We start from the raw sequence: 19,478 nt of genomic DNA, 5'->3' as shown, positions 1-19,478 counted from the left end.
AAGATGAATTATCACGATAAGCAATCCAGCACGAACACTTAATTACGCAGATTAGTAAATTTTCCCATTTAACGCCATGCGCCACTTCAGCCGTTTCCATTGACATTTGCGTGATGGTGGCCGGAATGACATGACGTAACAGCGGACCTTATCCCTCCGACATTCGGCACGGACCTTTTATCGCCTTAATCCCCCGTAATCTCTCAGATTGAGTTTCACGGGCGATGCTGCCAGTCCGAGCGGGACCTTCACTCACCTCCAAATTGACCAACTCACGCTCGGTTTTGTTTTTAGTGAAGGGATCAGATGCGATCATCTAATTTAGCTCCCTTGACCTTTCCCTGTTCACTTGAAAACATTTACTAATTTACAAAATGGCGGCATGTAAAGGCCGTGATTTTTGTCTGTTTGTGTGTGTGTTTTGTTATTGTTAAAACCAAAAACTTGAGTTGGGCTTCAATGTTTCTTTGTTTAAATGGTTAACTCATTGGCTCCCATTGATGGTCATAGACGTCCATTCATTTTCTAAAACGTTATCCTCATAGGTGTCGCTGGAGGCTAACCCTCAATTAGCCTAGCAGGCATGTTTTGGGGATATAGGAGGAAACCACAATAGAAAAACCACGCAATGACGGGGAGAACATGCAAACTCAACACATGAGAACCAACCTGGGATTGAACCCACGACGCCAGAAGCGTGAGGCCGACACGTCGGGCCGCCATAGACGTCCAGTCCATTTAAATGAGGAGGCTGACAGCGAATGAGGCAGTTCAAATGGTTTGGACGAGTGGAAAAAAATCATTTAAATAACAGCAAAAGAATGAAAATGGGATAAAATAGTAAATATTGTCACAGTTTAAAGCAAAATGATACGATTAGCTTAAAGAATCTCATCAACAACAGCCGTGCATTCGTCGAACCTGTGACAGAAACAATCAAAAAGACCGCCAAAAAACAATGGAGTTCTGACCCAATATCCGGATGACCAATCAAAAGCGAAAGTGATGTGACGTCACCGTAAACAGGAAGTGGGCTGTATTCTCCTCATGTAAGTTCGTGCAAGATCGTCCTGCAGTGCTAACGTCAGTGTTAAATTAATAAATATAAACGTTAAACTGACGACTATAATATTGTTTTACCCACAACGAGATTGCATATCAATTTACACGTTACAATCGTGCTAACTACGATGTATTTGTGCCAGTGACTATTGGATGCTAAACACTGTGACCAGAGTCAATTAGTACTACTTAATATAAATATTTAATATTACCGGAGTTTTCTTTTTTAATCAACCACTAATGATGAACTTATTTTCCGTTTTTTTATTGGACGAATTATGTAAAAGCTCAAGGAATTTGTAAGAAAACATGTACAGGTGCAATAAACCAGTCATTGAGTTTAATTCGTCTCACAGCAAAAACTCGGAAGTCAAAATACTCCCATTTTAAGTTAGTGGTCCTTATTGAAATGACTGGATACAGCATAAATCTATTAATTTCATCATGGCAGGTCTGGGTTGATACTGTCCGGATGTAAGAACTTCTCGAAGATATTTCGGAACACATCTGGTGCACAACTTGGACCCCTTCGTATCTCCTCACTCCCCCAACGTCCTTCTGCCCACCACGCCGGTCCCATGGATCTGAAAGACCTTCTAAAAGTTCTGGAGGACCTTGCGCCCCTCTCACTAGCCGAGCCATGGGACAACGTGAGCCTGCTGGTGGAGCCGAGCGTCCCGCGGCCCGTCAAGAACGTCCTCTTGACCAACGACCTCACCGAGGCCGTCATGGACGAAGCGCTGACCCGAGGCTGTGATTTCATCCTTTCCTACCATCCGCCGATCTTCCGACCAATGAAACGTCTAGTCCAGAAGGATTGGAAGCAGCGTTTGGCGGTCCGAGCCATCGAAGCGGGGATCGCCGTCTTTTCGCCACACACGTCTTGGGACAGCGTTTCCGGAGGAGTGAACGACTGGCTGGTTGGAGGACTTGGTGAGCGGTCGCCATTTTGGGGAGGGGGTTAAAAAGTAGAGGCGATTCTTACGAGTCTTCTCTATGTTGTTCCAGGTGGTGGTCAGGTGTCCGTGCTGAATCAGGCCAATGTGGACTTCCCTTACAGTCACATTGTGGAATTCCAATGCCAAGATGATGTATTAAATGTTGTCATGAAGCAATTCCAGGCTTTGGATGGAGTTTTAGTCCAAGATCCACTCAGGTTAGACAAACAAGCAATGTACCCAGACAGTCATCTTGAATTTAGTGCATACTGATTGGGCACCCCGAAAATTTGAGACTTTTAAGTGCGGCCTATGTAAGTAAACATGTGACGTGTTGTTGCATTTGCATTATTTTATATCGCTTAATAAGGGGAATTGCAATCATTAATAGGAAGAGAAATTGGCCGAGGTTGACAGGTATGGATTTAATTTAAAAACTATAACGCTCACTGCCCATTTTAGGTGAAATTCAAGGATTCTACGTGCGCCTTAGTTTGGGAAATACGGTAAACGTGACCGTTTTGACGAGAAAACAGACGAAAATTGAAGAAAAATCCTACCTGAACAGACTTTTTTTATGTCGCTGAATGTCATGTGCTTCTCAATTTGTCTTTTTAAAGATGTGACTCCGACAAGACTCAGGTCAACCTATTCTGCAGAGCTTCAGTCCTCGGTGCGGTTGTTGAGGAAGTGTCAAAACACATCATCAATTGTGACAGGTCTCTCCGCATCGTAAAGGCAGAAAAGGTCATTCTTTAGCTCGTTACTTTTTGCGCTGGTTTAAGCAACGTTTATTTCAGTTCTTTTATGCCGTGAGATGAAAATGGTTCAATAAGTGTCAAAACATGTTTGTTGTTCATCTCAAACATTAGAAAAATTGTCAAACTGCAAAGTGCATTTGGGGTACGGCGCAAGAGTGTCATGTGATCTGTCCAACGGGTCCATTTCAAACAATACCTGATTTTGTTTTTCCACTTTTGACCTCATCTAGGCCCCCTGGTCTGGCCACGGTCAGGGTCGCCTCAGTGTTTTGGCGCAATCTGTAACCCTGGCAGTAGCGGTGGACAAAATGAAATCTCATTTGAGTTTGCCGTACGTCCGTTTGGCACTCGGACAGGGGCACACGCGAGGTAAGAAGGCTGTCCATGCCCTGCAGAAGCAAAGCACACGTATTTTAATGCAGGAAAATAACTGCTCACTTTCTTCCAGAATCCGTTATACGCACCGTTGCCGTCTGTGCCGGATCGGGAGCCTCGGTGCTGAACGGCGTTCAAGCGGACCTTTACGTCACGGGTGGGCGGAGTTTCATCACTGGTTTCCTGACAAGTTGCTTCGCTGTTTTGATGCAGGTCTCTTTGGTTTTAGGTGAAATGTCCCACCACGAGGTGTTGGATGCGGTTGCCAGAGGAACCAGCGTCATCCTCAGCGACCACAGCAACAGCGAACGTGGCTATCTGGCCGTTTTCCGGGAGAAGCTCATTAAAAAGGTCCCCCCTGAGGTCGTCGTGACGTTGTCTGATGCCGACAAGGACCCTCTGGAGGTGGTCTGAAGAAGGACATTCCAAAATATGGCCTATGACAGTGATAGACATTCGATTTATTTGGACTGAGTTCAAATGGATTGCCTGTTTAGCGCTATCAAGGTAGCATATGTTGCAATGCTCCCACCTACTGTTCACACAAAACAGAATCAAGCAATTCTGATGGTTATTCAAGATCTTATCAATTGTCACAGCTTTGTAAAAACACAATAAGAAAGTGAAAATGAAAGTGGCAAAATAAAAAGGCAGGATCAGCAAATGGATGTTGTTTCCTTATCACCGCAGTTGTCATTCAAGATAAGAGAAGCCACCTTAATGAGGGGGATAATTGCTACAAGTGAGCACGCAGGTAATCATTATTCCAACATAAAGTCACCAGAGAAGATTTTACAAAATGGCGGTCATTATAAAATCAATGTTTCTGATAAAAATAAAACCGAAAATCGGGAAAAGGGAGGAACAAGTCTTCCATTGGCAAAATGGTCTCGCTTAATTTGCCAGCGGTAACCTGAAGTATTTATACTTGCATCTCAATCGTCCTGCTCGAAGTTATTTTTTTCTCCATTTCTCAGACGACTAATCACGTTCTCCGAAATTTCTTAGATCATTAAAATCTTGCTGTTGCCACAACTTCCATTTTTGGACTTGAAAGACCCCTTGCTACTCCCTTTCCTGGTCTTCCTGGGCAATCCGTCCGAGAGGGTCTTCACCGAAGACTTCTCTTGAAGCTGTCCTGACTTGTAACTGGGGTCGGGGACGTACTTTTGACTGCAACAGAACCACTTTCCAGTGCTGTAGAGGAGCTCCACGCCGCTGGAGACGGCCGACAGTACCCCGACGGCAAAGTAGAAGCAGAGGAAGACGGTTTTCTCGGCCGGGCGTGACGTGAAGCAGTCCACGGTGTAGGGACAGGGGAAACGGCCGCAGGGATACTGGGCCTCCACCTTGAAGCCGTAAAGGTACCACTGGCCAACGAGAAATCCCACCTCGGCGACCAAGCGGAAAGCAACATGGATGACGTAGAGCCTCCTCATCTGCCTGTTTTCCCTGGAGTATAACGGCGTTTTGGAGGCGCCGCTTCTCTTGTTGTGCTGATGCGAGGCGTACATGAGAAAGAGTAGCGATGGCGTGGCTATGAGGACGATGTGGAAGACCCAGAAGCGGTACTGGGAGATGGGGAAGGCCTGGTCGTAGCAAACCTGCTTGCAGCCCGGCTGGAGCGTGTTGCACGCAAACTCTTCCTGTTCGTCCTCAAACATGTCGCTGGCCACCGTTCCCAGGATCAGGATCCGGAAGACCAGCATCAGCAAGAGCCAGAAGCGCCCCAGCATGGGCGAGTGGGCCTCAAGGCTGTTGAAGAGACCCTCCAGAAAACTCCATTCGCCCATGACTGCTGCGGTCTTGCCCCGAAGGAAAAGTTAAGCCGTCTCTCTTGCAGGTCTGCAAGCATTTGGAAGGAAAATACTTTGAGTTGATCTTCTTTTACACTGTTATCGGGTTTATGACAGTACATATTCCAAAGATCTAATCTGGTTAGGACAATAAAAATGTTAAACTGTAATATCAACAGTATGAAACTGCTGACTCAAGCTGGTCACAATACAAAAGTAAGTCAAGTCATTCAGTACTCCTGCTTACTACTAACTAGTACCTTGTACTTGCCTTTTTTAATGTCCTCCGATGACAACAACTTTAAAAAACTAGTCAACGGACGAGTTCCAGTCAGTCCCAGTGGAGTTTTTGATCAAAATCAGTGTTGACATGGACAAACAGGAAGACAGAAAGAGATGATTATCAGGTCCAAGAATGACAAAACCAAAACCCAATCTCATTTAAAAATAAAACATACCTAGATTACTTTTCCGCCCTTCCGTGATTATTATTATTAGCCAAGGCACTTACCGTTCAAACATCGTTAACGCCTTAGAACTCTACCCTTGGTCTATCTTTGCTAAAAATTCTATAAGCAACATCAATATTGTCCATTTTGACCGCGAATGGCAATGAATGGTGGTGATCGTGCGGGTCATTGCACGTGCAGAGTCACGTTTGCGGAATTCTTTTTTGGGACTCCAATCTGTGCTAATCACGAACCAGACAGTCACAAAGTGAAGGTATTTTCAACACGACTACCTTGGAAGGAGGCATTACTCAGGGCAGGAAAAGCCTGTTTGGAGGCAAGGCGAAGCTTTCGTTGGAATATTTGTAGCTGTAAGTCATTCACATACCCGTCAACCTCAGCGCATTGCTCCCCTTATTAATGATTGCAAATCCCCTAATCAAGCGATTAAAAAAAAACTACAAATGCAATGTGGCACATAGGGTGATCTTAAATGTCTAACATTTTCTCCAAAGTGGATGGGGTGCCCAATCAGTAAAAAAAAACTTATAAATTGACAGGTATGCATTCAGGAAAGGAATTAGGCTAGAACCTGATGAGTGCTTGAGTTGACGGTGGATTTAGTCAGAAGGCCATCCATCATGAAGGACAGTAGAAAGCACGGTTGCCATTGCTAATGGGGAAAGAAAATGGGACTCAGTCAGTGATTCACAAAGTAGGATTCGCATGGATAAGGTAAAGCATTATTATAGCATTTAATCTGAAAAATGTATTCAAGCATTTACATAGGAACTGAAATACATGTAAGAATTACCTTGGTAATGTTGGTCCATTGCACAAGATAGAAACGAATGAACAATTAACACGAGTGAACTTTATTTAGAAAACCGATAAAAATACAGTATAAACAGTATTAACGTTAAAACGAATGTCATTTTGAAAATCACCACTAAGAACATGCAAAACATGGTAAAATGAACAGTGCTTCAGTCAGAATTGGAGTCAATATTGTAGCAAACTGGCTTCCTGGCTCTGCTGCTGATCTTGGACGGTTCTGCGGCAACTGTTGGTGCTGCGATCTCAGAAATGTTGAAGCTATCGTCGTCGCTCCACTTCATTGCTTTTTTCTAGAAGGAGCAGAAATAAAGGCTCATCATTCACAGTCACCGATATGCTAAAATTCAACACAAACCTTGGGTTCCGTTGTTTTATATTTGGACGTCAGGCGAGACATGAGGTCGCCCGAATCATTGTCAGAGTCGTCGCTTATGGCGTTTTTCCGTTTGGGGGCGGCCTTGGGCTTCTTTACTTGGACTTCCTCATCTGAGTCGCTGAAGCCGAAGGAGGGAAACTCCTTGGAGACGGTGCTCGATGTAGGTTTGGTTTTGGCCAGAGCGTCCATGATGGACGGTTGCTTCACTTCTGAGACGACAATTAAGAAGAGTGTCTCGTCTGAAATGACCCGCGAGTAGTTTCACGTCGTACCTGTGGTTTTCTTGGGCGCAGCCGTGGCTTTCTTGGGCACAGCAGCTTTCTTGGGTGCGGCCGTTCTGGTCCTGGTTTTGGGCGCTGGGTCCTTCTTAACCGGTTTGGTTTTGCTTTCGATTTGTTTCTTGGCTGTTGGTTTAGCCTTTGTCGTTATTTTCCTACAGGGCGTTTTATGTTAATATATATATATATATATATATATATATAAAACATTTTTTTTAAAAGCCCCCCGCCTCGTACTCACTTTGGTGCGAAGGAAGAATCCGACTCGCTGTCATTTGCGGCAGCTGGGGCGAAGCATTTGTCGTCCTCGTCGGAGCTAAAATCCTTCTGTTTTGGAGCGTCGTCAAAATCATCTTCACTATCAGACATGGAGTACTTGATGGCAGCTGAAATGAAATTCCACGCATCTTCAGGACGCAAATATTACTTGTTATTGATTCCCATGTTTTGGGTCAATTTGGGGGCATTTTCGGGTCACTTCTCGGTTAACGTGGACAGTGGAATATTTTTTTCAAACAATAAAGTTGCATGTGAACCAATTGTCACTACTGCAAGGACCTGAAAACCACATTACTCGCAAAAATCTTGCAAATCTAGTGTAAGCCCTTTAGTCTCTGGTATTCTACCTTTAGTTTTGCGTTCGATCTTCTCTCTGGGAGCGATGAACTCCTCCACCTCCATTTCGCTTTCAGACAGAGTGTTGCCTTCGTCCTCAGACATGGGACTCTTCTTGGTCTTTTTGGCAACCGGCTTAAATTGGAGGGTGGTCTGCTTCCCTGTTTTTGACCCTGAAACCAAACCAATATATCCCCGTTGACCGACTCTGGTGATTTCAAAGGTCGTCGTTTCTCACCTTTATCCCGTGTGGTTTTTTTGGTCTTCTTAGGCGAGCCGACAAGCTCGATCAGGTCGGAGTCCTCGCCGCCCTCCCCGAATTCTATCTTCATGCTTGTTTCATCTTCACTCTGAGAAACAATTTGGCGTTCGGTGAATGGTCCCCGAAGGCGACTGCGGCTGAAATCTGACCTTGGATTTTCGGCCTCGCTCGCGTTCTTTTCTGAGGAGTTCGGCCTTCCTGTTAGCTTCGTTTATCATGGCCTTGGTGATGACCGGGATGACGCGGCGGCCCTGCGAGGTGGGCAGAGTCTCCATTTTGATCTTGGCCGCTTTGCCTTTGGAAGTCTTGGTGACAGGCATTCCGGCGTCCTCCTTCTCTTTGGCTTCACAGCGCTGGCGTGGAAAAGAGGGAGCAAATAGAGCTTTATAGTGAACAAAAAAAGGTCATTTTTTTCCCCATTTTGGGAAATACCCACCCAATAAATTTAGGCAAGAGAATAATTCAACACTGTATTCTCAAAAGGAGCATATCATGGGAGCATTTCCCCCCTTTTATCGATCCGCATTTTCTTTTTTCCAACTAAGAATTCGGGGACAAATAGTAAATCTAGTGGAGTGTTCTGGCGAGTTCCTGTTTTCTCATAATTCTACTCTGCATCCAGAGGAGCATGTTGTAAGTGTATTTTTTAACACTCATTTACTCTCATTTTCCCTTTTCCATCCAAGGAAATGGATCGTCGCTAAGGAGAGTTGATAACGTGACTTTCAATGTTTTTTTTCTTCAATTGTGCCCTTTTATTAGTTTTTTTTCCTAATTTCTTCTCATCCACGTTATCTTTCTACCCCCTACAGTCAGTCATCTATGGTTTCCATTTACGACCAAATTCAAGCCCTTACCTCAAGTTCATCCAAAAAGGCAGCAAGGTCTTCCTTCCACAGGTCACTTGGACTCTTCCTCTTCAGCGTGTTTAGCTCTGTCATCTGCCAATCAGTGAATGGGGATTGGAACCTCACCAAACGTACGGATGAAGAGCATCACCTGAAAAGAGTCGGGCAACTCACCTTAGCCTCTTTCTGTTTAATCAGTTCCTCCTTCTTCTCCTTAGTCAGGAACCACATGGGCATGTTGAGCAGGTAGTTGTAGTCTGGACCACTGGTGTCCTCCTCTGATGCTTCCCCCTGATCATCATCATCTACTTGCTCTTCATTCTGATGAGCGTGTGATAGTTAGTACAAGTAGAGGCAGATTAAAAAAAAGAAAAATCTTCCTGAGGATTCACCTTGTCTTGAGCTTCTTTCCAGGCTTTGACGGGGTCGGAGTCATAGCCCATGTCCTCCAGCATGCAAATCAGTTCCTTCTTTGGTTTGTTCTCTATACGTAGTATACACACGCATCTCATTAGCAAAACGCCCACAGTGACGCATGGCGTCAAGTAAGCTAACCACTAACCGATGACCAAGGTGCCCTGGATTTTCTCCAGGATGAAGCGGGCCTGGTTGGTGAGCTTAGTGCTCTCGGCCCCCAACATCCCCGACAGCCAGTCCTTCCTTATGTTGTAGTACTTCAACCGCAACTCGTAGAAGGCCTTCAGGATATCCTGCACGGACTCGTACTTCTTCAAGGCGCCCACGTGGTCAAACAGAACCTGGGACGAACATTGAAGGATAAGCTTTGGTTTCGGTTTTAGGACGAAAATTTGCCAAACGGACCATAGAGTTGCAGGTCAGGGAATGCTGCAGCTTGAAGACTTTGTGGAGTCCTACTGCCTCCGACTCACGAAGCTTCTCCTCAGTCATCGTGATGACAAATCGCACCGTGGTGTCGGTGTGGTACTCCTTGTAGTCTGTGATCAGAGCGGGGACCTTCTCGGTGGCGTTCAGCATCGGCTCCAGAATGTTCTCCTTGTAAGTCTGGATCGAAGACAAGCAGTTACCGTATTTTCCAGTTTATACCTCGCACTTTTCCATCCTCATTCTTTGGCTGGGCCTGTGACTGAACAGGGATTCATGATTCATTTTTTATTTTTTAAATTTCGAGTGTTAGGGGCTGTAATGTTACAATGGAAAAGACACGTGGTTTACCCTCCGGAATACATTTCTAAGATATTCGAATGCCTTTTTGGATCAGGACCTCTCTCATTTTAAGTTTACATAGCATGGGTTAAGGGTTTTGCAAATGAGTGAATGAGTGAAAGAGCGACTAACCTGCGTCCAGGTTTTTGCAGGCAACTCCGAGATCTCAATCGTGGTGGAGTCAATAATGGCTATCTCTCCAAAGACGACGTACTTGTTGTCCATCAGTTGGTCAATTGTTCCTTTGAAGCCTTTATAATTAGGGAGCTAAGAGAGCACAAATGAAAGTCATTCTCGCGGTCGGTCCACTAATGAGATCGCAAACTACACACTCACCATGGGCAGCGGCTCCTCCCCGTTAAGCATGCGTGTGATGTTGGTGACGATCTCCCGGACGCTAAAGTTGGGGATCTTACTGGACCAGCCGGTGCCGATGCCCTCGCTGCCATTCACCAGCACCATGGGGATGATGGGAATGTACCACTCGGGCTCCACCCGCTGGTTGTCGTCGTAGTTGTTCTTCAGTAGATTGTCGTCAGTCGGCGGGAAGAGAAGGCGAGCCAGGGGGCTGGAAAGTTTGGATATTTGGTAGCGTCGTCACACATCTAGACGGCGTGGATTGGTTTTCCGTCGAATGCTCACCTCAGCATGGTGAAAATGTAACGGGGGCTGGCAGAATCCTTGCCGCCGTGTAACCTAGTTCCGAACTGACCGAGGGGCTGCAGCAAGTTCAAATTGTTGCTTCCCACAAAGTTCTGGGCTAACCCGATGATGGTCATCATCAGAGAAATCTGAAAATTGAGCGGTGGGATATCCGATCAGGCGCATGAACCTATGCATGACCTTATCTGTAAAGTGGAATTTACCTCTCCATGATGATACGCTGACATCTCGGCTACAGAACCAGACAACTGGGCCACCTTGACCTCCCGCTTGTCATTTCTCTTAAAGCAACAGTACAACACCTTCCTCTGGCCTGGTTTCAGACCTATGACAAACCAATATAATGACATGCATAAGAGGTGTCTGTCCCCAAACTGTGTTTCTGAGACGGCTACTTTGACGCACCGTCCACCAGGCAGGGAATGGACCGTTCGTTGTCCGAGTTTGAGAAAAGGACCAACTCCTTGTTGACAAAGTCATTGTAGGAGAGATGCTTGGTGTCCTGACCATACAGATACTCCTGCGTACAGGGAGAGAAGCCCAGGCGGTAACTTCGAGGAAACTGATGATGGGTGAACAGATGGAAAAACTGAACCAATAGCTTAGTCAACCAACCTCAGGTAGGTTGAGCTCCTTTCGCTGGCGTCTGTTGACCATGAAATTGGTGAGCCATTCTTTGCGTTCTTCCACTTTTTTCTTGCTAAAGGCCTAGCACACGGCACAGTTTCTTTTCAAAGACAACTCGGGGCAATCCGAAGCCATAAGCGCGAACCGACGGGACTCACGAGGGTGATGGCTTCGTCGTCTTGAGGCCCCGAGTACTTGAACGGAATACGGTGTCTCTGCATATCCAAAAAATACTCCTTGGCCTCCTGCGACGTGCTAGTTCCCAAACCTTATTGGACGGTGATCCAAAAAAAAAACAAATAAGTAAAGACAACAGAAAATAAACCAAAAACCGTGATGTCGGTCCACGGGGGGAAAAAAAAGCTTACTTGGCTCGTTTACTACCACACAGGGGTTTATGACAAACCTTTGTAGTACTTGACTTTCCAAGATTTGAAGTTGGACTGGCGTTCCTTCCATGCGTCAAATTCGGGGATACTGTAGAATGACTGTTGGGATTTCTTGTGGGAAACCTGAGGACAGGAATTTTCAGGTTTACGTTGGAGTTTTTCTTATTCTCACAAAGTCAAATGGCATACTTTTATGATGGGAGTGATGAACTCTTCCAGGAAGTTGTGGTGGAGCAGCGAAGGCCAGTTGTGGTGGAGGAAGTTGATGAGCAAACCTTTAATGTGGGAGCCATCTTGATCCTATTAAACACAACTCCAGATTAGCAAAGCGTCCAGTTCGGGGGTATTTATTGGGGTGAGAACAATGCTAAAAAAAGACACCTGATCTGTCATGATCATCAGTTTTCCATAGCGCAGGGTCTTGAGGGAATCTGGATCACTGTAGTTCTTTTTGTACTGCAGACCGAGGATCTTAATGACATTGTTGATCTCTGCATTCTCCATAATCTGTCAGAGGACACGTACGGAAATCAAGCAAAATAATGCGGAAAAGATGGTACTCGGCCGTTTGGTCGTCTGACTTTTGGTCGCCCGGAAAATTATTGATTACTACCATTTAAAATCGTTGCTCAAATTCCCTAAATACAAACTGCAAATTATTATTTAGTCATACTTATTCTTAATGCCCTATTAATTATTAGGCTAAAGAAAAGCTCCAAATTTCCCGTACTTTTATTGTGTTTTGTTGGAGAACTTGTTAAGACCCTGACTGAAGTCCCTTCCTAAGGGGACAACTCATGTACATACAGACTCTTATACACTCAAACGTCCGCTCAGTGAAACTGCTCGGGGCCATTGTTGGCTTTTATTGATGCGTAGACCGCGTTGTTTTACTTTGTTTTGTCACCGGACTTTTTGTCGCCGGACGTTTGGTCGCCAGACGTTTGGTCGCCAGGACCCAAACAACCGGCGACCAAACGTCCCGGTGCGGGCGGGTGATTCGGACCTGCTTGTGAGTCGCCTCTCGCACGTTGAGGAATTTTCCCCTCAAGGGGAAGACGCCGTAGCGGTCCCTGCCGACCACACCCAGGCCGGACACAGCCAGGGTCTTGGCCGAGTCTCCCTCGGTCAGGATGAGCGTGCAGCCGATGGAGTTCTTGCCGCCTGCCGGGCAGCGAGGTTGTTACGTTTTTTTTTTTTAAATCTTGGCGGCGAGGTAAAGAGAGACGGGGAAAAAAAACTGTACCTGCATCGTTGGCATCGTCCAGCTTGGGCACCCCTTTGACTTTGGTGTGCTTGACGGCCGAACACTTTTTGTTGAGCTGCAGCTGTGCTTTGTAATTCACCCAGTTCATGATGTTTTCCACAATTCCACATGTGGTGGCCTGTTATAAAAACAAGTGAGTAAAATGCTAGGACGCCAGCCACGTCGGCTTAGCACTACCTGCTTGATGAACTTATTGCTGAGCGAGCAGTTGGAGCCAAAGTTCTTATGCTGCAGAGTCATGTTCTCTTTGGTTTGCGAGTCGAACGTGGGGTTCTCGATCAGGCAGTTGACAAACAGCCACATGTGGTTTTTCACCTGATTACGAGAAAACAGTGATTTACAGTCGAAACTAGAAACAGAGCTGCCAAACGTGAAATATCATATTCCGTAGTGGGGATAGAGAATTTGCAGATTTTGCCAAGACATTAAAAAAACAAATTCCGATTTTTGTTTTGTGGACATAGCCAACACTGCTTGAAACAACTAATGAGAACGTACATGTGTCGTTGAAATGAAAGTAATCGTGCTACTTAATTTTTAAAATAATTAAACGCTTTGACCCCATGCAAAACTTATTTAGAACCTGGCATCAAAATTAAGTTAAAATGGCCAACCAAAATGTTTAACACTCATTTTTTTCATGTAAATTGCTGAAAAAACTCATTTTTGTTGTTGTTGTAGTTTTCATTAAAAAAAAACTGTATTTATTTAGTAGTTTGTTAAAAACTGGCGTAGTAAACCATAGAAGATTCGTAGTATTTGGCAGCTCTGTAGAACTCTTACCACCGAGGTTAAGACCAGAGTTTGAGTCATTCACCTGGAAAGGCTTGACCACAACGCCGGCTTTGTTCTTCTTCTTCACGACGTCAATCAGCTTGCCGACCACCTGATCGGACACGTAGTCCACGTGCCTCCCGCCCTTTATTTCAACGGATAGATATTAGGATCTACTGTGCTTGGCCGTCACTTTATCGGGCGCGAGAGCGCACCTTGGTTGTGGCGATGCTGTTGACAAAGCTGACTTGCTGGAATCCCTTCTCGCTGACGGTGAGGCAGACCTCCCAGCGTTCGTTGACGACCTCGTGAAGCACCGTCAGCTTGTTGCCCGTCTCGGTCACTTTGCCCTCCACGTACAATTTCACGTAGCTTTCAAAGTCTTTCACCTGAATTGCATGGTGAGTGAGTAAATTTAATACTTAAACCACAAGTGTCAAAGTGGCGGCCCGGGGGCCAAATCTGGCCCGCCGCATCATTTTGTGTGGCCCGGGAAAGTAAGTAAATCCATTCTGACGGAAGCGGCCCACTGAAAAGGGGGTCCGAGTGCCGTTAATGCCAGGCAATGACTTCAACTTTTTAAATTCAAATTTAAAAAATAACAATTTAAAAAAACAACATTTTTTTCCATTGTAGTCAATGGCAGCCAATGAGTAAAAAAAAAAATCATTCATTTTTAATTTCAACTGAATCCAAAATAATTCAGTCAACTCAAAATGGATGTCTAGCGCCGTCAATGGCACTGAAAGATGAAGATTTGACCAGTCGTCTCAGTTTAAATGAATTGGACTTCTATCGTTGTCAAAAGCAGACAGTGAGTGAAACATTATAAAAGAAAGAAAATGAGTGGGATCTGGGGGCCGTAACCAGATTGTATTTCTCAATTTACTGATTTTAATTGTTTTTTGTCATTAACATTTTATTCAGGGCGCTTTATAACTATACTTACAGGCAGCCTTTTGTTGTTGAAGAAAACTCGGACATCTTTGGCACACCCGGCAATGTCGTAGGCCCTCCTGGTCATCAGGGCTACCGTGTCTTTATCCAGGATGCTCATTTTAAACTTGGGCAGGTCTGGCTGGAAGGTGATGCAAGTGTAATCGTCTCCGTCGAAGGGTTTGATGCTAGGCTCCCCTGCACGGCCCATGTTGTCGTACCACGTCTGTCGACAGACAAGAGTTAAGATTTCCTCATATTTTATCCCTTTATTTTGCTGGACAAAAGCAGGGCTGTGGGACAAATAGTTTGTTGGTCCGGATTTGACATCAAAAATGATTGTTTTAAGTGTCCGAAAATTATTCTCAGAGATTGTTTCCCCCATATTTAAAGAGGCAAAAAGAAAGAAAGAAAAAAGGAAAGGCTGATACAAAACATGACTGCAAATACAGTGGTACCTCGACATACGAGCATTTCGAGATACCAGTAAAATTTCGAGCAAATCATCATCTCTAGATACGAGACAAATTTCGAGATACGAGAAAGCCAGGTGGCCAATACATGAGAGGCTGTTTATGATTTTAGCGCACTGTCTTTTTTGCCGAATGTCTTTCGTGTGTAACTGTATCTACGAGCACTGGGGGGAGCGTTGCATTTTTTTCAGTGTTTTTTTTCCGTCACTCCGTGCGAATGGCGGAGCGATCGCTAATACGAGGAGTATATATTACTTCTCGTTGGCAAGTGGTCGTGCGTTATCCTATTGTGAGGACATTTTTGAAGGGAATACAAACTCTGTTGACTGAAAGTCAGTGTGGAGGCGGGCGGCAAACAGAGCCAAGAAAGTTATAAAAATGTAAAACAAAATTTGAATTAAGTTTAGTGTAAGGTTAGATTAAACTTATTTTTGAGTGTGTCGGCATCGTAATCCCAGTTCATTTAAATTTGTTGATGTTATATTACGATTCACCGGTGCAAAAAGTCTCCTCCGCTCGCCCCCTCTATGTCCCTCTCTCTCTACCCACCGCGAAATCCGTCTAATTTTAGTTCTATTAAACACATTTTAGTAATATTAAACCACTAGTTATGTGTTACTTTGTTAATAGATGGCGATTAGAAGAAATAAAAAAAAAATTTCCAATCCAATATCCTGTTTTGGGTGTTTTTTCAGAGGGTTGGAACAAATTAATTTGTTTTTAGTTCATTTCAATGGGAAACGTTCGTTCGAGTTACAAGAATATCGACATACGAGCTCAGTCCCGGAACGAATTAAGCTCGTATCTTGAGGTACTACTGTATATGCTACATAGCTAATTTAAATAGTGTTACAACCTCATTATGACCCATTTACCGGGGGGGGCGACATATCTAATACCCATTAAGACAAGAAGAGGGAAGACAGGACATATTTTGATATCACCAGCCCCCTTTTTTTTCTCTGTACCTGTTGAAAGGTCTTTTTTGATTCTCTGCAGGCGGTCTCCACTGTGAATTTGGTGCTGAAAATGTTGCAGAGCTTGGCACCATATCCGTTACGTCCACCTATAGATGAAGGCATAGACCCATTAAACATCAGATTCTTGTGCCAGACGCATGATTTTCAATCCCACCGCTCACCGGTGACTTTTTTCTGGTCGTCATTGTAGTTACTGGAGGTGAGAAGCTGTCCAAAGATGAGAGCGGGAACAAACACTTTCTCCACCCGGTGCTCCACCACAGGAATACCCTTACCGTTATTCCACACACTTATGGTGTTGTTTTCACTAAAAGAAACGAAAAAATACAAGTCAATTCGAATATTATGCAAGATAGTGTATATCCAAAGATGAACGCCATTCGTTGTTATTCCACTTTTGTTGACGTGAGCAACTTTTACTCACACATCGATGCCGATTTTAATGCAGGACATGCTTGGATCTCTTTGCTTATTGTCCGCTGCATTTACTGGAAAGAGAGGCAGAGTTCAAAAAAACTAAAATACATTTTTATCTGACCTTGAACCAAGATGGGCTTCTGCTTACCAAGGATCTCATCAAATATCTTGTACAGACCCGGCACAAATGTCACGTCCCTGCAGTTGAGTCCAACGTCTTCATCGTATACCCACATTTGCTGAGGAAAACACGGAAACAGACGGGTTCACGACAAGAATTCCCCAGCCAATCATTTATCAAGCATTTTACCTGGGTGAATGTCTCGACTGAGCCAATGTAAGAATCAGGACGGAGCAAAATGTGCTCCAACTGAGTCTTTTTTTGATAGATTTTCTCCACAGACAAACGCTTGGGGTCCTTCTTGGTCTTCTCCATGGCTTTGTTTTCAAACAAATGGGACTGTGGAATACACCGTTTTAGCTTTGTTGTATTTTTGGGTGTTCTTCCATGTTCTTTATGCTCATAATTACAGTGTAATATATAAAAACTGAGGAAACACAAGGCTACGATATACTTAGACTAAGCGACTGTATATACAATACAGAATTGAAGAAACAACCCCAACTTTCTTTTATATATATTTTTTTGTTTTTGTTTTTATTTTGTTCGTTGTTGAGATTGATATAGTCAACTTGTCACCCTTGTTTGTAAGCAATATACATTTGTGTGTGAATAAAACATTTAAGACAAAAATACCCATCTGAATTCGAACAAGACGCCATTTTGTACTAAAAACCAAACTAAAGCAGTTGACCACATAAAAATGACACGTTTTAACTAGCACTTCGTGCCAAGTCACAGTGAGATGGCATTACACTTGTACAACATTACCTCTGTTCCTCATAATTATTCTAAAAATAAATACATATTACGTGTTTTTCTTCTTTTCACCACAAACTACTCGCCATCTTTATAATGATACCAATTGAGCCGTTGTTTAACTTTCAAACTCTATGAGAAAAAAAAGGTTACCGTCAGTGGTGCCGCCATTGTTGCTCCTTTTTTAAAATCACTTCAGCGTTTACAACGAATAAAATTAAACCACTAAAACGAAACAATAAAATGGATGCAACCTAACCCGCACTTACTTGGAGTGCAGCTAGTTGCTATTAGTCAGTTTGAAAACGCAAAGGAACCGCCATTTGACAACAACCAATGAGACGTTGGGACATGTGACAAAATCCTCCAATGGAAAGCACAGCAACAACATAGCTGTTAAACAGCCAATCATCGGGACGTTCGGCACTCCAAACGCGCCTTCCGTATTTACAACCAATCAGTTTCAGTAAAAATCGCGGCTCTGATTTACGTCTAATTGAAAATTTATTTTGTATTTATTTGAACAACAATAATTTAATGTAACAATTCTATCACTTATTTCGCTGTAAATCTAACATTTAAAATGTATTTAAAATATTTTTAGGACACGCAACTTGAGCACAAAGGTTTATTTAACAGGCAATCTTTTGTCATTCTCCCTAAGATATAAAGTTTCCTTTTGAACATCCCAATATCTCAACTACTTCATCACTTCTCTTGTTTCCTTCCATCTCTCGGTCACAGTTGAATGAAACTTCATATTTTGCCCACTTGCAATCACCCAGTCCGAAGTGTCCACCTTATCTGTCGCTTTGCAGGCCTCTCACATCACCTAAACATGGTTGCTAAAGCACCGTGAATTTCAATGAATAACATTAATGCGCATGAGTTGGAAGACAGCTGGAGAAAAGTTGCTAAAGTAGCCATCTTCCCATCCTCATTAGGACCGGGACAGAGTTGGCATCTACGGGAACAAACACACGCAAAAGAAAACAAACAGAACTGAAGAAACCTTTTGAATTAAAAGAAAAATCTCCAACCAATGGCCCTGTGAGCTATGTATGCCCCGTAATATTTTTACCATAAGACCATATTTCATCTTTTTTTTTCCAATGTGTGGCCGTATCCCAAAGAGGGAAGATAAAGTACCTACTTCCCTTCCTAAAATAGCCCCCCATCTGACGTGGGGCAGCAAGTGACTCAAGAAATATATAAATAAAGCCAGCTAATGTATTCACGTCAACGTTTGATCTCGTTGGGTGGATGAGGAGCACGCCGGGAGCAGCCGAGGAATGAAAATTGAGAAGAAAAAAATGCATAAAACTCCGGTTCCGCGACGGCACTCACACGACGAAAAAGGGGAGGATTTGCATAAGAAAGCCCCCTTTTGAGGATTAGTGTCACCTCACAGGTACACACTTGATCAAGGACAGACACAATGAAGCCGGGTTGATGAACTCGCTCGCCAGCGACAAAAAGCTGGCTTTGAGGTGATGGGATAAAAGTCAAGACGATTGGCTGGCGCCACATGGGTTGAGTCATTTTCTTGTTATCTGATCTTCTTGTAAATGAGGACCAAGAACACACTCAAAATTGACTAAAGTGTGAATGCGGAATGGATAGGTTTATTTTGGGGAGGGGGGGGGGGCAAAAAGATTTCATCCTTTGGTGTTGCCATGTCAACGTAATCCAGCCAAAGCCTTGAGAATCAGCAGTGCTGCCTCGTGTAATGTAAACAATACAGTGGTTTGTTTAACCGTTTTGGTTTGGATGGTTGCTATTGGCAACGGTGAATGTCCAATCCATTTTGACTGGAAGGGCAGGCTGTGATCGCAAAAGACTAGACGTAAAGTAGTTAAATAGGATTAGACGTCCAGCCTCGTCAATGGGATGGAAATATAAGGCTTTAATGTTGGATGTCATCACTGTTGATGGCAGGGAATGGGTTAAAAAAATGGAAAAACACTTTTTTAGAGTGTTGTTGGAGGCCATAAACAGAGTCATTTCTGTTTTTATTCATTTTGATTTCATCAATTTCATTTCTATTATCAATTAAGTTATGTACAAAATATTTAAATATTGCTTGATATTGCTCGAAATATTTAAATATAGAACTTTTTATTTATTTTAATTATCATGAATAACAAAAATAGGTGAGATTAACCAATGACATATGAACCTTTTTTTTCTTCAAAATACCCCAAAATAGTCTCTTCCATTATTAAAAAACTAACAACTAGGCTCGTAACTCAAAAATAAAAATCTCAAATTATTGTTATCCATTGATTAC

At 43.7% G+C, this 19,478-nt stretch overlaps 3 protein-coding genes across 6 annotated transcripts; 1 reads left to right on the top strand and 2 right to left on the bottom strand.

Annotated features, from left to right (window-relative positions):
- The first annotated feature begins 975 nt into the window (after window positions 1-975).
- Window positions 976-3,800, top strand: nif3l1 (NIF3 NGG1 interacting factor 3-like 1 (S. cerevisiae)). Of its 2 annotated transcripts, none has more exons than XM_077625410.1 (7): window positions 976-1,049; window positions 1,514-1,995; window positions 2,071-2,218; window positions 2,621-2,747; window positions 2,992-3,130; window positions 3,210-3,293; window positions 3,366-3,800. In XM_077625410.1, coding segments are annotated over exons 1-7 (1,167 nt in total). In that variant the 5' UTR covers window positions 976-1,047; the 3' UTR covers window positions 3,551-3,800. The 2 variants fall into 2 exon arrangements, with proteins under 2 accessions (XP_077481536.1, XP_077481537.1); XM_077625411.1 differs by having other exon boundaries at window positions 1,040-1,083.
- On the bottom strand, window positions 2,764-5,944 carry LOC144092537 (gap junction delta-3 protein-like). 3 transcript variants are annotated; one of them, XM_077625414.1, is made up of 4 exons: window positions 5,204-5,944; window positions 4,741-4,981; window positions 3,226-4,632; window positions 2,764-3,150 (listed from the first exon to the last, which is right to left on the bottom strand). In XM_077625414.1, exons 2-3 carry the CDS (start codon window positions 4,927-4,929, stop codon window positions 4,141-4,143), a joined length of 681 nt encoding a protein of 226 aa, XP_077481540.1. In that variant the 5' UTR covers window positions 4,930-4,981; window positions 5,204-5,944; the 3' UTR covers window positions 2,764-3,150; window positions 3,226-4,140. The 3 variants fall into 3 exon arrangements, with proteins under 3 accessions (XP_077481540.1, XP_077481539.1, XP_077481538.1); XM_077625413.1 differs by having other exon boundaries at window positions 3,226-4,981; window positions 5,204-5,241; window positions 5,391-5,940; XM_077625412.1 differs by having other exon boundaries at window positions 3,226-4,981; window positions 5,204-5,241; window positions 5,444-5,940.
- Window positions 5,945-6,235: 291 nt separating this feature from the next.
- Window positions 6,236-17,500, bottom strand: top2a (DNA topoisomerase II alpha). The gene is made up of 34 exons (XM_077625409.1): window positions 17,342-17,500; window positions 16,619-16,768; window positions 16,457-16,547; window positions 16,316-16,379; window positions 16,053-16,198; window positions 15,880-15,977; window positions 14,452-14,664; window positions 13,718-13,891; window positions 13,546-13,647; window positions 12,906-13,043; window positions 12,708-12,846; window positions 12,468-12,625; window positions 11,843-11,968; window positions 11,651-11,761; window positions 11,479-11,584; window positions 11,231-11,340; window positions 11,061-11,153; window positions 10,851-10,965; window positions 10,649-10,770; window positions 10,425-10,573; window positions 10,119-10,350; window positions 9,915-10,049; window positions 9,420-9,620; window positions 9,160-9,355; window positions 8,990-9,081; window positions 8,772-8,918; window positions 8,607-8,690; window positions 7,899-8,102; window positions 7,726-7,837; window positions 7,499-7,660; window positions 7,114-7,258; window positions 6,867-7,027; window positions 6,574-6,803; window positions 6,236-6,508 (listed from the first exon to the last, which is right to left on the bottom strand). Exons 1-34 carry the CDS (start codon window positions 17,357-17,359, stop codon window positions 6,368-6,370), a joined length of 4,665 nt encoding a protein of 1,554 aa, XP_077481535.1. The 5' UTR covers window positions 17,360-17,500; the 3' UTR covers window positions 6,236-6,367.
- Window positions 17,501-19,478: the final 1,978 nt, after the last annotated feature.

Source organism: Stigmatopora argus, chromosome 18 (assembly GCF_051989625.1).
Source record: "Stigmatopora argus isolate UIUO_Sarg chromosome 18, RoL_Sarg_1.0, whole genome shotgun sequence".
In the NCBI taxonomy this organism is placed as follows: domain Eukaryota; kingdom Metazoa; phylum Chordata; class Actinopteri; order Syngnathiformes; family Syngnathidae; genus Stigmatopora; species Stigmatopora argus.
Note: the sequence above shows the minus strand (reverse complement) of the source record. Positions and strands in the feature narration are given on the sequence as shown.

Bases quoted from the DNA above. Each gene is read 5' to 3' on its own strand.
- nif3l1 (XM_077625410.1), top strand. The intron at 3,131-3,209 runs GTAAGAAGGCTG...ACTTTCTTCCAG, and splicing joins CGGACAGGGGCACACGCGAG to AATCCGTTATACGCACCGTT. The intron at 3,294-3,365 runs GTGGGCGGAGTT...CTTTGGTTTTAG, and splicing joins AGCGGACCTTTACGTCACGG to GTGAAATGTCCCACCACGAG.
- LOC144092537 (XM_077625413.1), bottom strand. From the start codon at position 4,929: ATGGGCGAATGGAGTTTTCTGGAGGGTCTCTTCAACAGCCTTGAGGCC.
- top2a (XM_077625409.1), bottom strand. The intron at 13,044-13,545 runs GTGAATGACTCA...TCTCGTAATCAG, and splicing joins TTGTGGTCAAGCCTTTCCAG to GTGAAAAACCACATGTGGCT. The intron at 9,621-9,914 runs GTTAGTCGCTCT...TCTTCGATCCAG, and splicing joins CTGCAAAAACCTGGACGCAG to ACTTACAAGGAGAACATTCT.